The sequence below is a fragment of the Microtus ochrogaster genome, chromosome 18 (genome assembly GCF_000317375.1).
Source record: "Microtus ochrogaster isolate Prairie Vole_2 chromosome 18, MicOch1.0, whole genome shotgun sequence".
NCBI classification, from domain to species: Eukaryota; Metazoa; Chordata; class Mammalia; order Rodentia; family Cricetidae; genus Microtus; species Microtus ochrogaster.
The window spans coordinates 61,150,207-61,168,676 of record NC_022020.1 but is presented as its reverse complement, the minus strand read 5'-3'; the positions used below and the strand labels follow the sequence as shown (position 1 = coordinate 61,168,676).

The window sequence follows — 18,470 nt, the reverse complement described above, 5'->3', positions numbered from 1 at the left end:
CACACACACACATATATCTAGCAACTTGAAGCCAGAGCTCTTTAGGGTCTCAGCCTCCATGGCCAACACACAACAAAGCTCTCCCCCATATCACATTAAACCAAGGCCTGTATGGTCACCCAAAGTGCCACGTCTGTCCGTCAGAAGCTGACTTAGGGCAACGGCAGGCCCAGCCTGGGGATACTGGGTTGGTACCAGATGCCTTCCTGCAGAAAGTGGAACATAGCTCCTGAAAAATGTTCCAGGAATTCAATATAGAAAGAAAAAAAGGAGGGAGGAAGGAAGGAGAAAGAGTCCTGACATTTTGGTCTCAGTAACACTCAAAGCTGAGCTGCAGAGGGATTAAACCACAGATACCAGATTTAAGTGTGGGGGGAGAAGCCCAAGGGAAAAGACACTGCTGAAGCAACCTGTTTTTCTCTCTTCTTCAGGACTTTCCAAGCAGACTTTCAAAGGGTTAGGTCCTGGGCAATTTTGCTCCCTGCCTTATAAACTAATGGGCTCTGACTATGGCCATGGGCACAGATCACCGCCTTCCTGAGTGAGCCTGGAATATACACAGCTCCAGGCTCAGTCCCTGCATTGTCCAGGGAGCCCTGGGGAATGGACCTCCTTCTCCACAGAGCCTTGTGATTACACACACACACACACACACACACACACACACACACACACACACGCTCAGTAGGCAGTCTGGAGTACAGGGAGCTCCAGGCCCAGTGCCCCCAGGGTCCAGGCCATTCTGGGGGGTGGAACACTTTCTCCATAGAGCCCTGTGATGACCACTGACTGTTCAAGGAGGTCTGAGGTGTTCTCATGAACGCTGGAGTGGAAACATGAGTTGACACTCAGCATCCAGAGGTCTAGACCCTGTTTTCTTCTCTGTGGCCCACAAGTGTGGGCCCCAAGCAGGGGGCTTTCCATTCTGGGCCTCAGTTTCTTCATGTATAAAATGTAGGGGTGGCTCTTCTGTTTCTGCCCCTCTATGATTCTGTAACTTCAGCTTGTCCAAGCCAAAAGGTTAAATGACTTTTTCATGATTTCACTTCTTGCTGAGAAACCTTCACTGGAAAACCAGCTGACTGCTACTCACAGAAGGGTCTTTCTAGGGAGAACTGGATCTTTGAATGTGAGTAAGGCTTCCAAAGAAAGGCTGAAGCCTGGCAAGTGAGGGGCCACAGGTCCGCCTTACAAACCAGCATCTGGACCTTCTAGCTTTGCAGATGCAAAAACAGTCTAGTCTGTCAGCTAGAGAACACCCCATATGAAACAAGCTTGCACGTGGCTAATGTATGAACCAGCATGGCAAGCTTGCAGACAGCAGAATGGAGACAGTTGCTGGTCTTCTCCTGTACCTGAAATGCCAGTGCCTCCCTCCTGCACTGCACCAGACTCCCACCAACCTGGATGGAGGAGCTCTCCATTTTCCAGAAGTTTGAAGTAAGAGGCAACTGATGGTCCGTCCGGAGAGCTTTATGTTTGGAACACAGCAAGGTTCAATATCACCTTCTTTCCCCACACCTAAATCCAGGTCATATCCCTCAACCCCAGGGGATCTCTGCTCCCCACAGCCTCACCTCACAGAACTGGCTCACAAATGGAGCTCTGTGTTCCTCTTGCTATATCGTCTTCTGTCATGTCAACATTGTTTTAGATGGGAGTCCCCCCCGCCCCATGAGACCTCTCTGTTCCAACTCAGCCTGACCCACAGCCTTGCACACCACACTACTTGTTCTGCTCATGCTATTAATTGGCCTCCGTGTGTTCAGCCTCCTGTGCCCTGGGGAGGTCTAGAGGGAAGAGCATAAAGTCATACTCAGGGCGGGCAGATCCTGGGTCTGTTTGGCATGCCCTAGCACTTTGCCCAGGCCCAACAGAACTTTCAAAGCAGGTGGGTCTCCTCAAAGCAGGGCTAGGACTCTGCAGCTTCATGGAGGCTGCCGGTACCTGCTCATGGGGGCTCATTATATCAGTTATAGTTTTAAATATGAGCTGCTTCATACTGCTATCCACACCCCTGTAGCCTCAGCACTTGGGAGTTAGAGGAAGGATTAGGAGTTTGAAGTCAGCCTAGGCTATACAGCTAGACCCTGTCCAGAGAAAGAGAGAGGAAGGTAAGAGGAAGGTAAGAGGAGAAGGGAGGAGAGGAGAGGAGAGGAGAGGAGAGGAGAGGAGAGGAGAGGAGAAGAGGGGAGGTGGGGAGGAGAGCGGAGCAGAGCAAACTCCCTGGTGTGGAACCGCCACAAACTGAAAGAAAACATTGATAAAAAGAAAATACCAAGTCCTTGGTGAAACCCACTCTTACAGCCTCCTGTGTAGGATTCCTTCACGTTAGCTGCTGTGGGACACCCTTTGGTATACTGTGAATACATTTTATTACCATTGGTTAATAAAGAAGCTGATTTGGCCAATAACCAGGCAAGGAAATCCAAACAAAGATACAGGGAAAAAGAAGGTGGAGTCGGGGCGATGCCAGCAGCCACTGGAGGAACAACACGCCAGAACAATACCAGTAAGTCATAGGGCACGTGGTGATACACAGATCATTAGAAATGGGTTAATATATGCAAGAGCTAGCCAGTAAGAAGTCTGAGCCATTGGCCAAGCAATTATAATTAATTTTACACCTCTGAGTGATTATTTGGAAATGGCTGCAGGATGGGGCAGGACAGAGAAACCTCCAGTAACAGTTGGTAGCTTTCAGTACATTTAAACTCAAACCTGAGTGGCTGAACCAGTTTAGATACCAGCTGCCAGGACCACATCAATTTCCTAGTGTTAAGATCTACCTGCCCTGGAATGATACCGCAAGCTGGCGGGAGGCTAGCAATGGAGAAAACTCAAAGCTCGTCATTAATGAAAAAGCATTTGGGGATGCCTCTCATCTGCCTGGTTCCCATGAGAGCCTGGAAATATAGCTACTGCCTCTCCTAGAGCTTACTATCTGTTCACTGTGGTTAACAAGCAATTTTAAAAAATCAACAGCCAGGCTCAGATATTAGATAGAAGCATGATGAACTTGGGCCTCCAAGAAGGTAAGTAGAGACACTATGCCAGGACGGGGAGATGGGGACGATGAGACTGTCAGGGCTATGGAGGGACCTTAAAACAAGCATCTCATTTCTAGGGGCCTTAGTGCACACCAGCCTGAGCTACTTGTGACAGCCCCAACCTTGTAAGGCAAGGACCACAGCAAAGCATGGGGCCGCTAGCTGACCAGGTGCTGGCCATGCCACTGCTCACATCAGGGCCTTTAGGGCCAGCTCCAGACAGATGCCCACTGAGAACCAGAGGTGGATATCTGGAGAGGTGGCAGGGGGGACCCACACCATGAGGACGGAAGGCAGACAGCAAGGCATACTTGAACAGGTTGGCTTCGGAGGTGTCCATTGCCCAGTTGCATATCTGGAGGCGCTTCCACCTGTCAAACAGTTCAGACTGCTTCACCCTGTGGGAGCAATGGGCAGAGAGCAGATGAGAAGGTCAGGTTGTACCACGTGTCACCCCTGTTTCCAAAAACCCTCCCTTCCCCTTCCCCTATAGGCCTTATCAGCGGTCGGTGTGTTACTTCCCTTACTCTTGATGTGAGGGCAATTCCGAGGCAAGCACAGAAACCCCAGGGTAAGCTCCAGGGCTCTTCTGTCTCTGCCTCTGTGCACTGGGATTGCAAGTGTGCGCCATACATCTGGCTTTTTACAAGCTAGTACTTCGTGTGTTTGCAAGGCTGACTGAGCCGTCTCCTCAGCCCGAACTTTATAGCATTCGGTCCCAAACTCCCTTGAGACAGATCCAGCAGGTCCCAGTCACTGCCTTAAATCCGGTCACCTTGGATTCCGGAAACAGCAGAGCCCTGGAGACCAATCTCCTTAGGAGGGGAACCAGGGCTATCCCTCTAAACAGCAACAATCATCTGAAAGACATCTGGATGCTCCCGCAATCCATGACAAGCAGGACCAGAACTGAGGTAGATCAGCCAGCCCTGAGTTCACAGAGATTGCTCAATCATACAGACCTCTCAACCGACTCAGTTCTTCCTCTGTTTAGACAGTAGCCCACGTCAGAGCTCCAAGGACATGCTGAGATGCTGATGTCTTCCACTTCCCCAGTACGACTAACCTGGGCCATATTTATTAAACTCTCTTCCTGTCTTTCCAATCCTACTTTGTTGGATTTCTGGGAAGAGCAGTTAGACCCAATCTGTTGAGAGCCCCCTCCCACTGCCCCAAGTCAGGTCCACGTCCTGGGATATTAGTACCACCTATATGCATTTGCTGGTTAGTTTTTGTCAAGTTGACACAGGTAGGGTCTTCCGGGAAGGGGGACCCTCAGCTGAGAAAATACCTCCATGAGACTGACGTGTGGGCAAGTCTGTGGGATATTATCTTAATTGACAATTGATGTGGGAGGGCCCAGCTCACAGTGGGTAGTGCCACTCCTGGGCAGGTAGGTACTGGATGGTATAAGGAAGCAGGCTGAGCAAGCCGTGGAGAGCAAGCCAGTAAGCAGCACCCTTCCATGGCCTCTGCCTCAGCTCCTGCCTTGAGTTTCTGCCTTGCTTTCCCACAATGATGTACTGTTCCCTGGAACTGTAAGATGAACTGAACCCTTTCCTCCCCAAGCTGCTTTTGTCCAGTCTCTATCATAGCAATAGAAAACAAATCACGATCAACATCAGCCCTCACCTCCTCCCTCCTCACCGTTCTTCACCTTAAACAGTGTCTAACCTTGAAGGCCAAGCCCTCGGTGCCACCTGAGTTCCGCCATGTCCCTATCGCCCTTCGCCTCTTCTTAGTTATTTCTTCCCATTGCAGTTAAGGTGTTCCCCATTCCCAGGCTGTGTCACTAGGGCCAAGTCACTCCCGAGCTCCTGTGTGTGCACATGTGGAGCGATCTGTCCCAGCCCTTGTCACCACCTAAGAGATTCTTCTTACAGTCACCAGTCAGTTGGGATTCTTTACATTTTCGCAGTGTTAGCCCTTTGTGAGTGGGGCACAGAGGCAGAGCAAATGAGAGAAGAATATGCACAGGGGGACCAGCTTCCCAAAGTGTGTCCCCTGGAACTCTAGCGCAATGTGATGCTACATGAGACTTCTATGAAAATGAGACTTCCCTACAGTTTAGCCCAATTTTAAAACATTTTTAATCCCAAATACATTTATGAGCAAATGTTTTTGGAAAAGCTGAGTTAAAGTCTAATATTTTCTTCTACCCTGAGATTCCCTGGATCAATTAATAGGTTCTCCTATCTTGTTTCTTTTCAAGAAAGGAATATTGCACACATCACTTTCCAGAGATACCGGACCGTGGAGCCTTATTTCCACTGGAAATGCAGGACAGAGTGTACCTTGCACCCTGGCCCAGGCAGGCCAGGACTCCTCTTGCTTAGGGCTAGGCAATGCATCCCTGCTCCTGTCCTGGATGGGAGCCTTTCGGAACTCACAGGCCCAGGACTCTGGATCTGAAAGGGGTCCTTAATGGAGGCTGTCCCAGCACCACCATGGCTGGGAAGTGGCTAGCCCCCAGGAGCACTGGGTTCACCTCTTCGTTTAACAGGAACTAGTGACATTTGTCCCCAAACATGGCCAATCACTCACTGCCTACAGAGCTAAGCTTGGGTTATTCTGTTTAACATTGTTAAAACAAAATACTCTTGGCTGAGAACTTACAAAAGAAAACATCTATTTTTAGTTTCAGAAGTTGAAAGTTCCGGATCAGATGACCTCATCAGCTTAGCCTCTGGCGAGGGTACCAACAGCTGTCACCCGACAGACAGGGCAGAAAGCTTAAAAGAGTCAGGAGTCAGATTTAATCTTTTATAGCAATGTAATATCTGTGTGTGTGTGTGTATGTGTTTGTGTGTGTGTGTGTGTGTGTGTGTGCATGAGTGTGTTCATGTCTGCACACGTGCATTCAGATGCACAAGCATTGTGTGTGTGGAGACAGCAGAAGCTGTCTTCCTCAGTCACACTCCACCTCATTTTGGGGGGCAGTGTCTCTCACCGGACCTGGAGCTCACCAGTTCAGCTAGACTAGCCAGTCAGAGGAGATCCAGGGGTCTTCCTGCCCCACCCCTCCAGCCCTGGAGTTACGGGTGCACACACCACGACACCTAGCTTTTGTGTGGGTTCTGGGTACCCGAACTCAACCTTCATACTTATGTGGTCTTACCAAATGAGCCATCTCCCCAGCCCTGTAGCCTAGTCTTGAGGAAACTTATTCATTCTGTGAGACCATCTTTAATCTCTTCTAAGGGTGATGCCCCACCCCCCAATGATCTAAATGCCTCCCTCTAGGCCTCACTTCTTAAAGGCCCACCACCTCAAGCTTCGAGCACATAAACCCCTTGGGGGGGTAAACAACATCCAAACCACGACACCCTTCAACTAGGGAAATGTGAGGAGGAGGCTGGGCCTAAGGGAAGGGGGTGGTGTCCTCACCTACCAAAGCAGAAGATCTAGGAATGTAGTTGGTAGGGTGTGGACTGGGGTAAGGGGGTCCCCAGCAGCATGCATACATTCCTGAGGAGGGTAAGGAGGGTAGACAGAAGAAACAGCTGAGAATCATGGGAACGGAGCTAGGGTGAGAAGGCTGGACTGGCTCTGAGTTTTAGTACTAGAAGCTTCTGTGATTTACACCATAACAGTGCCGATCTCACCGCCCTCCCGCATTCTCCCATGTCTCCAGGGCCTATGGTGTCTTCCTACTCTGTTTGCACTACCACCTGTTCTTTGTACAAGTACGGGCTGAGTCCATGTGGTGTCCAAGATCCCCGAGTACGGCCTGACTGCACGGAACCCTGACCTGGCAGAACACACAGGCTTTTGAAAGCCTTCTGGGCTGAGCTTCGAGAGGCATGAAGGACTTCCCAGGTCAGCGAGGGGGGCTTTTTTTTCCAGCAGCCATGGCTTCTAGCCACTCTGTTTGGCCTCATTGCTGGGCTCTGCACCAAGCCCAGCCCAGAAGGGTAGGGAAGGAAGCCAGAGAGGCTGCCACAGGAGTTCTCAAACAAAACCCCCATGTGGGTGTGAACATGGGCAGCAACTGAAGGTTTGCCTTTAAAAACAAAGACACTCAAATGACTAGAATCAAACATAAATAATTTGAACAAGAATCAGCGACGGATATTGTCCTGGCAGATAATCTCAGAGTAATTCATGGTGCCTCAGACACTGTCAGGAAGCAGGGCACTCTCCCTCTGGGGGTTTCTGGCTAACTCATTTTTACCATTGATTTGAAAAATTTTGGATCAAAAATATTTCTATGGGAATCACACATCTTGTGTCCTCAGACAAAATACCCATTCGCGCTCTGTGTGCCGGAAGGAACATGTGTGCCTCCCTCCACCCAGCTTCCTCCATCCACAGAAGGGATTTGACCTTTTCCCTATTATTCGGATCAGTCTTGCTATGATGCAGGTTGTGGGATGAGGCTGGAGTTCAGCAAAATCTGAGAGTGCCCAGCTAAAAACAGGACTACCTGGACAGAAGCCAGCCTCTGAGCTCTCTGACATCTCCCATGGAGGACCACAAACCCTCAGTAACCCTCAGTTTAGGAATTACCCAGGAAGGGGGACACCGGGCTTGCCATTGCCTAACACACCACAGACTGCCACAACTGACACCCTGTGGGTGGCCTAGTCTGGCCTGTACTCCTTCCTATATTTCTACAACTCAAGTCCCCAGACGAGACAGCTGTCATGGAAGAGAGAGCCTAACAAGACTGACCAAGTCTGAGGCCACCAGCTGGGATTGCTGTTATCCCAGGAGTCCATCCTGAGGAGTGAGACAAGGTGTCCTGAGGACAGATGAGAACTCATGCAACTATGAAAAGACCAATACATCAACAAAAAAGAGCCTATGATCCACTGATGTGGAATGTCCTTTTGTATGCTGTGAATATGAATATGTTTTATTACCATTGGTTAATAAAGAAGCTGATTTGGCCAATAACCAGGCAGGAAATTCAAGCAAACATAAAGGGAAAAAGAAGGCAGATTTAGAGAGATGCCAGCAGCTGCCAGAGAAGCAAGATGTGAGGTAATGCCACAGCCATGTGACAATACATAGATTAATAGAAATGAGTTGATTTGAGATGTAAGAGCTAGCGAATAATAAGCCTGAGCTAATGGGCCAAACAATTTGTAACAACTATTAAGCCTCCGAGTGTTTACTCATGAACTGGTGGGTGGGAGAGAAACCTCTAGTTACAAGGGACAACAGTGATCACAGGCACAGGGAAATCCGAGATTGTTCTTCACATCCCCACAAGTCTTCCTCTGTAGGTTCAAACCAAAGTATCTTGGTAATTTCTCATCTGGTCTCTAAGTATCAGCTGTAACAGGAACTCTTATTGGCTGAATTGTGTCTCCCCAAAATTCACATGTGGAAGTCCTAACGTCAGTGTGACTGTATTTGGGGAAGGGGTCTGTAAAATCTAAACTAGATGGGAATGAAGTCATTGGAGTGGGCCCTGGTCCAGTATGACTGGTGTTCTTGTAAGAAGAGCATGAGACGTAAGACACAGGCAGACACAGTGAAAGGATGGCCATGGGTGAATCAGGAAGGGAGGGAGGCTCTAGGACCCCTGCTCTTTATTCTCCTGCCTCCAGAACAGGAAGGAAAAACTGACTCATCAGGGGTGGAAGAGATGGCTTAGCGGGATAAGCACGTCCCTGCAAGCATGAAGAGTAGAGTTCAGAAAATACTGGTTAGGCACAGTGGCTTGCCTCAGAAGGCTAAGATGGAGGATTCCTATAGCACATGGGCTAGCAAGGCCAGTCATACCACTGAGTTCTGGGCTTGATGAGAGCTCTCACCTCAATGAAAAAGACGGGAGAGCAATAGAGGATGATTCTTGACGTTGACGTCTAGCCTCCAAGGCATGCACATACAGAAAAGAAACCAAATGACTTGATAGTGGAATTTTGTGGTGGTGGCCCCAGAAAACAGCATCCTACAGAAGGTCTGGAGGTAGAAGGATGAGAAGTCATGAAGACAGTTTACATGCTTCCTCGTCACTTCCAGTCCAGGCCTTGAAGTGCCCTTGAAGAAATTATACGTTTTCTAATTTTAAAGTTAACTGTTCTTGCTTTGCAAACTCCAAGAAATATTGCCAACAAGAGCTCTCTGGGATCCCAGTCAAACATGTAAAGGCCTCAAATGTTTTAATTCTGAGAAAAGATAATCAGGCACCTTCTGCTTCTGAATTAAGCCCCCAACTAAGGTCTGGGTAGGCGTTGTCATGTAACTCCTTGGAAGCATTCCAAAACATCTATCAGACCACACTCCTAGGCACTGCCTCAAATCCTATCCACAGGGTCCCAAGGTCCTCGGGAAAGGATCTAGGTGCACCATGACTCCTGTGGTGCCACCGGTTATGTTTTCCCCTCACATGCTGACCCACAGCTGCTCTGGTCCTGCAGCTCCAGGACCCAGCAGCACCCTTCCTGTCTCAAGACCTCGTATGGACTGGCTCATTTGGGATCTTCCTAGCCTAGTTAACAACTATCACCCTACAGACCAGAACTCTCTCCACCCTTCCTCGGCAAACCTTTGCCTGGCATCACCCACCCTAGGTCAAGTTCCCCATTACCCTAAGAGTTTGTCTCCTTAGAGTTACTCATGTCTGTTTCCCCATTGGTCTATGGACTCCCTGAGAGCTGGGACCACAGTGGTGCGTGCTCAGTGCAAGGAACAGCAGACATCAGAGGGTAGCTTCATTCATCTCTAGAAAGGGCACATAGATCACGGATCATGACAGGGCCATAGCCAATACAAATAATCCAGCTGGACTATCTCAAGGCCTACTCCTGGGACTTTCCGCAGCTGCATATGAAGGCTGCTAGTTTGGACCTTATGTATCTCCTAAAGGCTTTAGTGTTGAGGGCTGTTTCTCAGGGTAATGCTATGAGGAGGGTGGGGGACCTTTAGGAGGCAAGGCCATGTAGGGGAAGTCTCAAGGTTATTAGGACTGCACCAGTGGGAACCTGGTCTTTTTCTCTTTCTGCTTGGTCATGAAGATAGCAGATTTGCTCTCTCTCCTGCTCCCTGTGATGGCACACTTCCTCCTCAACACAGCTGCCAAAGCAATAGGCCTACTCACCATGTGAGGACCTGGCTTTGCAGACTCCATTTTAAAGAAGGGGATTTATCTTAAGCCTACCTCAGTTCCAGGGATGTGTAGTGAAATTTGAATGTATACTCTAGAAATAGCCAATTAAGGAGCTAAGGAGCAGGCTCATAAAATTTAATGAGGTCAAGATGTTTTCTGCAGACACCCTAGTCCTCACAGACATCCTGACAGCAATTTAGGGTCCTTGGTTAACGGTCCATACCCAAAGTTTGATCAATGATTTCAGAAATCGTCTTACTCTGTACCCCCTTCACCCAATCCTAAGACCCCCCAAATATGTATCCACCCTCCTTGCAACTGTTCCCCTTTAAAAACTCTCCTCTCCCCAGCTCGGAGCCTCACTCTCTCCTCACCACTGCCTTAACGTGTTGGAAGAGTGTGGTCCTCACTCGAACGGAAAGAGAGTGGAATATCACATCTACTGAGCGTCACTGCCGCCTCCCCTGCAGCCCCCCAGTCGGAGCCTGCTATCTATTTTACCAACTATTTCCACCAGTCGACAGCAATGCCTAAGAAGTAGGTAATGCCACCTCCATTTTATAAGTTAGGAAAGGCTCAGAGAAATTAAGTAATTTATTTACCTGATAATTAGAGCAGGCAAGGCCCAGAATTAGCTTGCAATCCCAGGTCTGCCTAAGCCCAAAGCCTCTACTTTCTCCATGACTCACACTACCTGGCTTCTGACTGCCAGCTATGGGCAGAGTCCTTAGGATCATGTCAGAGGGCCATGAGTCCATATAAGTATCTAACATTACCTTTGTATAATTTTTATTTTGTCCACGTCCAGATGTAATTGTTTCTAAATACATTCCGACCCTGGCATAATTATCATCCAGACACCCCAGGTAGGTCTGCTGGCTTCCAGGGAGTCATAACAAGAGAGAGAAAACTGAACTGAATGGCCAGCTGGGAGGCTCAGGTCTTCCTCCCACTGGCTGGACAAGCACTGCAGATGATGGACTATGGGATGGGATGGGATGGGATGGGATGGGATGGGATGGGATGGGATGGGATGGGACAGGATGGGGGTGCTCCTTTGCCGTTTCTATAGCAGTGTGTCGAAGGAATCTCCACACAGAGATATTGTTTGTGCACCAACATGCTGTGAGGATACACTAGACCTTCAGGAACTAGAATGGGGTGAGAGAGAGATACTTCACTGCATACCATTTTGTGATACTTCTTGGATTTTGCATCAAATAATTGACCAATCAAAATTTTCAAAGAAATTAAAATTGTCAAAGACAGCATCAAGTGGGCCAGACTTAACCCAACTGTACAAAACACTGAATTTCAGGTCCGACAGTTCAGGGCCTCTTAGATTTCTACCCAACAGGAGCCCTGCAATGATAATCGAGGTGGCTGGTAACTGAGCTGGGGACTTTCACACCCCGAGGTGACCTTGCAAACTTGGTCTTGGTGATCAAACAGCTTCCAGGGCCTTCTGATGCCAGTGGAAGGTCTAATTTCCAGGCTATGATGTCTACCTTGTGTTTCTCGTCCCCTTCAGTTCTGGGGTCTACCCACCCCACCCCGCCTCCACATGCGACTTGTACCCACTCCCAGCCCAGAGCACACTCACATGGACAGCACCTTCACGTCCAGGATCTCCTGCCTCAGCTCCAGGCATCTTGTGGAGTTAAATTCTAAAGGCCCCTTGTAAAATTCAAAGTACCTGAGAACCAACAGAGACAAAGGTTACACAGAGAAGCAGCCCGGGTTTTCTAGGACCTACCAAGAACCAACCCACCCCATCACAGGACCCAATAGGGTGCTGGCTCTAGGTAGGAGCAACCATACTGCACTATAAGTGTGTATAGGAACAAAGCCCACTTGGGCCAACACCGAAAGGCGGTCACAGGCTTCATTGCAAAACTGTGAGGGAGGAGGGGGATGGGCTTTATGCACTCTGATCAGACAGAGTGGGAGACCGGCAGCACCCAGAAGCCAATCTGGGAGGCAGGCAGTGAATTATCCCATCATTTCCTGCCCTTTCTGTCTTTCTCTGACTCTTAAGACAATGTCCTATGACACAGCCACAGGCAGAGCTCAGATTGCCCCAGATTTTTCCATGTACAAAGCATTGCCATTCCCATCTGCTCCCTTAGTGCTCTTGTTCATGCTGCGCTGTCTGGGAGACTGACCACTCTTTTCCCATCTGTTTACCACAAGAGCCCTGGAGTCCAGAGTCACCTTCCTGGGCAGAAGCCAGGTGATCCTTTCCTCATGGGTCTCTCCCACTTCCACGGTGGTTCTGTAGCTGGAGCTATTGGAGCCGGGAATGTGGGATCCCAAGATCGCCACAGTCATGACTCAAGAGTATACAGACTGCCACACTAACCATGGGGTCAGTAGTCTCCTAACAAGTAACCCACGAGAATCAGAAGCAAAAGAGGCACCTACAGCCATCACAGAGCCAGAACCAAATGCTGGAAACGTAGGCATTCTTGGAGCTTGTCTTAGCACCTTCCAACCATGGCAGCAGCTACCACATTTGCACCCTATTGCCAAGCCAAAGCTGCAGACAAGAGTATGAGAGTAGAATGTTTGCCTAACATGCTCAAGGCCACAAAAATAGACCCAAAAAATGTTCTATTCAATGGATTGTCTCCTAATTCCAAAATAAGTTGGCTCCATATCTTTATGTCATAAAAGAACTAGGTGGAGCTCTTAAGAACAAGGAATTGAGGATGTCTTTAACATCAAACTCACTCTCGCTCTGTTTCCCTCTTGTTTCTGAGTCCCGCCCCCATCTCTGTCTCTCCCTCTCTCTCCAAACTCAGTTTCAGAACCTAGATCAAAGGCCTGCTCCTTTGGGAACGCTCATGTGGCCCCTTCCCCTGGGCTCTATGTTGAGGACTGCAGACCACCAGACCCTGAATTTCTTGTAAACAACTTGTTTTCCTCTGCTCTGAGCAGCCTGCAGCTGCTCTGAACACGAGACCCTGATGGCAGGGGAGTGGGTTCTAATGAGTCTGCAGCTGAAAGATCTCAAGAGCTGGGGCGTGGCCAGAGTCCTATATAAACTGCCCGTGAGCACAATAAAGTTGGCATTCTTGGCACACTTGTATCAAGAATGACCCGTGTCCCCATGTCTCTGTCTGTGTACGTGTGTTTTTAAATCTCCAGGACCCTTTCCCGAGGCTCGCATACTGTCTGGTAGTGCAGACACTACAGCACTACACACTGTATCTTCATTAGAACAAATAATATCATATTATCCTAATCTGCCTCTGGTCTACGGCACTTTCAAATGGTGAGCATCTCAAATGTAGCGATTATGTCCTTGTCATTTCTCTCCTATCTGTCCTACAGAAACAGGCACACTAAAGACTACATTTCCTAGACTCCTTTGAGGCTAAGGCTCTGGAGAGAATTTAGGTCCAACCAATCAGAAATATACTCATGAGACTGATTCCAAGCTGCTCCTTGAAAAACATGAAAAGGAGCATGGGGCAGACAGAGGTGCCATGGTTCTCAAACACTACAGTCATGGTGGCAGCTCGCATGATGGTCCTATTGCACAATGCCATTGCTCATGTGACGGCTCATCTTGGTTGTCAGCCTGGCTACATCTGGAATTAACTAAAATCCAAGTGGCTGGGCATACCTGTGAGAGAGCTTTCTTACTTAGACCATGTGAGGTAGGAAGATCCAATTTCAGTCTGGATCTTCTGAGGTGGAAAGGTCCATCTTTGTGTGGACCACATCTTCTAGCCCATCTTAGTCACTATTCTACTGCTGGGAGAAGACACCATGACCCAGGCAGCTCTTATAAAAGAAAGCATTTAATTGAGAACTTGGTTACAGTTTTGTCCATTATCATCATGATAGGGAGCATGGTAACATGAAGGAAATTTCTGGAACAGTAGCTGAGAGCTACATTCCGATCCACAGGCAGAGAGAGAGAGAGAGAGAGAGAGAGAGAGAGAGACTGACTCTGAGCTTGGCATGGGTGTTTGAGACCTCAAAGCCTACCCTCATTGACATACTTCCTCCAACAAGGCCACACCTCCTAATCCTTACAAATAGTGTCACTCCCTGGTGACTAAACATTCAAATATATGAACCTATAGGGGCCATTCTTATTCAAACCACTATATTCCACTTTCTGGCCCCCATAATCTGGTAGCTATCACAGAATGCAAAAAACGCATTCAGTCCAACTTTATAGTCTCAACTTTGTTTCAAAGTTCAAAGTCTCTCCTGAGACTCTTGGCAATCTCTCAACTATCACTTCCTGTAAAGTCAAAATCAAAAAGAACAGATCACGTACTTCCAACACACAGTGGCACAGGCTATGCATTACCATTCCAAAAGGGAGGAAAGGGGAGCGTAGTGAGGAAATACTGAACCAAAGTAAGACGGAAAACCAGCTGGGCAAACTCCAAACTCTGCATCCCCATCTCTGATGCCAAAGCACTCTTCAAATCCCCAACTCCACTTCTCTCGCTTGGGCTGGTTCCACACCACAGCTTTGCTTGGCAGGGATCCCACAACTCTGTCATCTCCAGCATCTTGGGATCTCCAAGGCGATCCAAGCTTCGCCTTCACAACTTTACACAGTGCGCTCTCTGAGCCTTCATGCAGGGACACTCCCGATGCACACTTGGCCTCGGCATCTTTTCTTAGCCATGGAGGGAGATTCCACAACTTGTTTCTTGTAACCTTGACTCTAAAACGAGAACCATGTGGCCAAAGCTCCCAAGTTCTACTGTTTGATGGGGTTGGAACTTGTTCACTTCCTTTTATTACATTTATATCAGCTTTCTGTTGGTGGAGGGTTCCTTCGCTGCTGAAGCTTTTCTTTAACTCCTTTCCACAAACTGGTGAGGTGTTGCTCTGAGGTTACAACTCCCTTTATTCCATTTAGCATCAGGTTTTTCTTTAAACCTCTTATGTTCCTGAGCACTGGACTTAGCTCCATTACACTTTCTGATGCTCCCTTTCTCTTCAAGCTACACATATTGTATTGGGGTGGAATGTGGTGATTTGAATAAGAATGACCCCCATAGGCTCATCAGTTTTAGTCACCAGGGAGTGGCACTATTTGAAAGCATTAGGAGGATTAGACAGTGTGGCCTTGTTGGAGGAAGTGTGTCATTGGAGGTGGGCTTTGCGGTTTCAGAAGTCCGTACCAAGCCCAGAGTCTGTCTCTGCCTCCCTCTGTCTGGCTCTGGCTCTGCCTCTCTCTCCCCCTATGGATCAGGACGTAGTCCTCTGCTACTGCTTCATACTGCTCCCCACTACGATGATAATGGACTAAACCCAATTCAAATGCTTTCTTTTATGAGAACCTCCCTGGTCATATTTTAGAGAATAATGTGGCCCCTTTCTGCCCTTGTCCAAAAACATCTCCCTGAGGCTAAATTGAAGAGTTGTGGTTCATGGAAGTAGTGAAGGAGATTTCAAGGCAGCCTAGTATCGACTGTGCTGTGTGGTTATTGGTAATCACTCGTATGCAGAGCTATAATGAGAAGTAGCAAGCCAGTAAGTAAGCAGCACCCCTCCATGGCCTCTGTATCAGCACCTTGCCTCCGGGTTCCAGCCCTGCGTGAATTCCTGCCCTGACTTCTTTCAATGATGAATTACAATGTGGACGTGTAAGGCAAATAAACCATTTCCTCCCCAGCATTCTTATGGTCATGGTGATTCCTTCCTTCCTTCCTTTCTTCCTTCCTTCCTTCCTTCCCTTCATTTTTGTTTGTTTCAGGTTTTTTTCTTTGAGATAGGGTTTCTCTGTGTCCTGGAACTCGCTCTATAGACCAGGCTGGCCTTGAACTCAGAGATCTATCTGCCTGCCTCTACCACTTGTGTGCTATGATTAAAGGCGTGCACCACCACCACTCAGCACATGGTGTTTCATCACAGCAATAGTAACCCAAACTAGGATCTAGTGTATATAAAGGCTGTGGAAGAAAGAAGCTTTTGGTCTCTGCCTGCTTGCTCTCCCTGGCAGCTCATTCCTTCACTAGCCTTAGAGTCTCCTTCTTCATGATTCCAGGGTACACTGAAGAGCAGCTAAGACATCTGGTCTCGTGGACTGAACTACTGCATCCTTGGACTGTCCACTGGTAGACAGCATCATTGGACTAGCTGGATACTAGCTTGTAAGTTACTCCAATAGATTCCGTTTTATATTATATTATATTTATTATTTCACTACACTCATTCTATATTTCATTGTTCCACTAGATAACCCCGACTAATTCACTAAGACACTCACTCATTTTTTTCTTGAAGACTCTGAGCTAGGAGTGCCCTTAATAAATCTCTTTCTCCTTGAGGCAGTTGACGAGCATCGTGTCATCTGCAACTAAGAACAAGGGGTCAGCTTGGGGCCACCACACAAGCCCGTGACCTTGGCTCTACCTCCTGCAGTTTTCCAGTCGTACAGCGGAAAGTAAGGTCTGTCTCATTTGCAACCGGACCCTGCAGGTGTCACTAAGCCATTGGAACCACAGGTTGAGTGAAGTCATGATCCTAGACTGCCACTAAGAAAAACTCCAGGTACAAATGTTTGCCAATCAGCCTAGCACAGCGGTTCTCAACCTGTGGGTGGTGACTCATTTGAGGGTCAAATATCAGATTATCAGATATCCTGCATAGCAAATATTTACATTATGATTCATAACAGTAGCAAAGTGACAGTTATGAAGTAGCAACAAAAAATAATTTTGTGATTGGGGGGGTGGTCACCACAACATGAAAAACTGTGTTAAAGGGTCACAGCATTAGGAAGGTTGAGAACCATTGGTCTTCAGAGAGCTGGAGACTTGCCAACATTAGTCCTGTGTGTACAAGTCATCTGGGTCACTTCCTCTGTCTCTTTTCTCTCCTACTTTGAACCAAGGCAGTGTCTTCCCTCTGACCAGACCCCCCTCTCCTCTGCCCAACCATCCTTCCTTTTCCCCTCCAGTCTTTAGCATTTGGTCCTCCTTTCTCCTGAATCCCTAACATTGCTCATACGGGCAACTCAGCAGTTCTAAGCAGTCTTTGTGCCATGTGTCCAGGGTTCTAGGTTGAGAGGTTTTCAAAGCTGGGCTCATACCCCTTCTTAGCCACTGCTATAATCTGAGTGTTTGGGGTCCCCCAGAATCCAAGCTCTGAGATGATGGGATCAGGAGGCGATGGGATTAGATGAACCCTCTGTTCTCATCTACACGTAAAAGTCCTTATAAAACAGGGCTGAGAGAGACACTTTATCCCCCTGCCACATGAGAATATGGGGAGAAGGCCTGTCTATGAAACAGAGAACAAACCTTCGGACTCCCAGTCAAATCTCTAGAAATAAATTTCCACTGTTTGGCAGCACCTCAGACTACGTACTCTGTTTCAGCAGCGTGAACGAACCCAGACAGCCATTTTAGCCCTGTCACTTCTAGCCTTAGCCATGTCAACACTAGTCTAGAAAGACTGAGTGCTACGTGAGCAGCGACCATAATGCTGTTGACATTTCCAGGAAAGCGTATCGCACAGGAAGTGTTAAGAAGCTCTCACCCCCATTGCCCTGTCATTGAAGGGCGAATGCTGCCAGTAGACACCACAGGGAGACCCAGGAGTGTGACACTGGCTTCTCTGCTAGTTGACAGCAGAGCTGACTCAGGGATGAATAACGCAGAAGTTTCTCTACCATCTGCTCCAGTGACGCGGCCTTCTGCTGAGCTCACTAAACCTCCTTCCGCCTCCTCCTGGCGACAGCCCATGCCAAGTCCTGCCTGGTATTAGATGTCCTTGATCACCCTGCCTCTGCTAAGCATAAAGACATTCACTGCTGGGCATGGTGGCACACACCTTTAATCCTAGCACATGGGAGGCAGAAGAAGGCTGATCTCTGTGAGTTCCGGACCAGCCAGGGCTATATAGTGAGACCCTATCTCAGAACAAAAGGAGTGTTTCTGAGGCCTTGACCACTGGGTCCTGCCCACCCTACAGGGACTGTCCCTCTCAGGGTTCCTAGAACTGTGACAGACTAGCCTTGGAGTGCCTCTCCATGCCACTCACCGAAAACAGCCATTCCCAGATCCTTCCTTCTCCATTTTGCACACTCTGTCCTATCATCCTTGTCCTACCCACCCTAGGGCCAGGTACAGGCAACCTCGAGCAGCCCCTACACTGGAGCCTGAAGACCGGAACCCTGCCTCACCAGTCCCTACCCTCAGGCCGCTGGCCACACTGCCTCCTAACTGGCCTGGGGCTTTTTATTGGCCCAGTGTGGAGAGCTGTGCCCTTGTTCCCGGAACTAGTGAGTGAGTATCAAACCCCTTCCCTCATGACAGGCATTTGCATATTTGTATCTTACCATTTCTTTCTTTTTTTTTTTTTTTTTTTTTTTTTTT

At 48.4% G+C, this 18,470-nt stretch overlaps 1 protein-coding gene across 5 annotated transcripts in view; it reads right to left on the bottom strand.

Annotated features, from left to right (window-relative positions):
- Positions 1 to 18,470, bottom strand: part of St8sia5 (ST8 alpha-N-acetyl-neuraminide alpha-2,8-sialyltransferase 5) — a 69,204-nt gene that overhangs the window by 14,211 nt on the left and 36,523 nt on the right. For all 5 annotated transcript variants that reach the window (XR_003377725.1, XM_013349590.2, XM_005356287.2 and 2 more), the window contains 2 exons: positions 11,714 to 11,806; positions 3,362 to 3,448 (listed from right to left, as the gene is read on the bottom strand). Coding sequence is in view for 4 of the 5 variants with exons in the window: in XM_013349590.2 (XP_013205044.1) it covers positions 3,362 to 3,448; positions 11,714 to 11,806 (180 nt within the window). In the remaining variant the exon portion in view is untranslated. The remainder of the gene's footprint in view (positions 1 to 3,361; positions 3,449 to 11,713; positions 11,807 to 18,470) is intronic.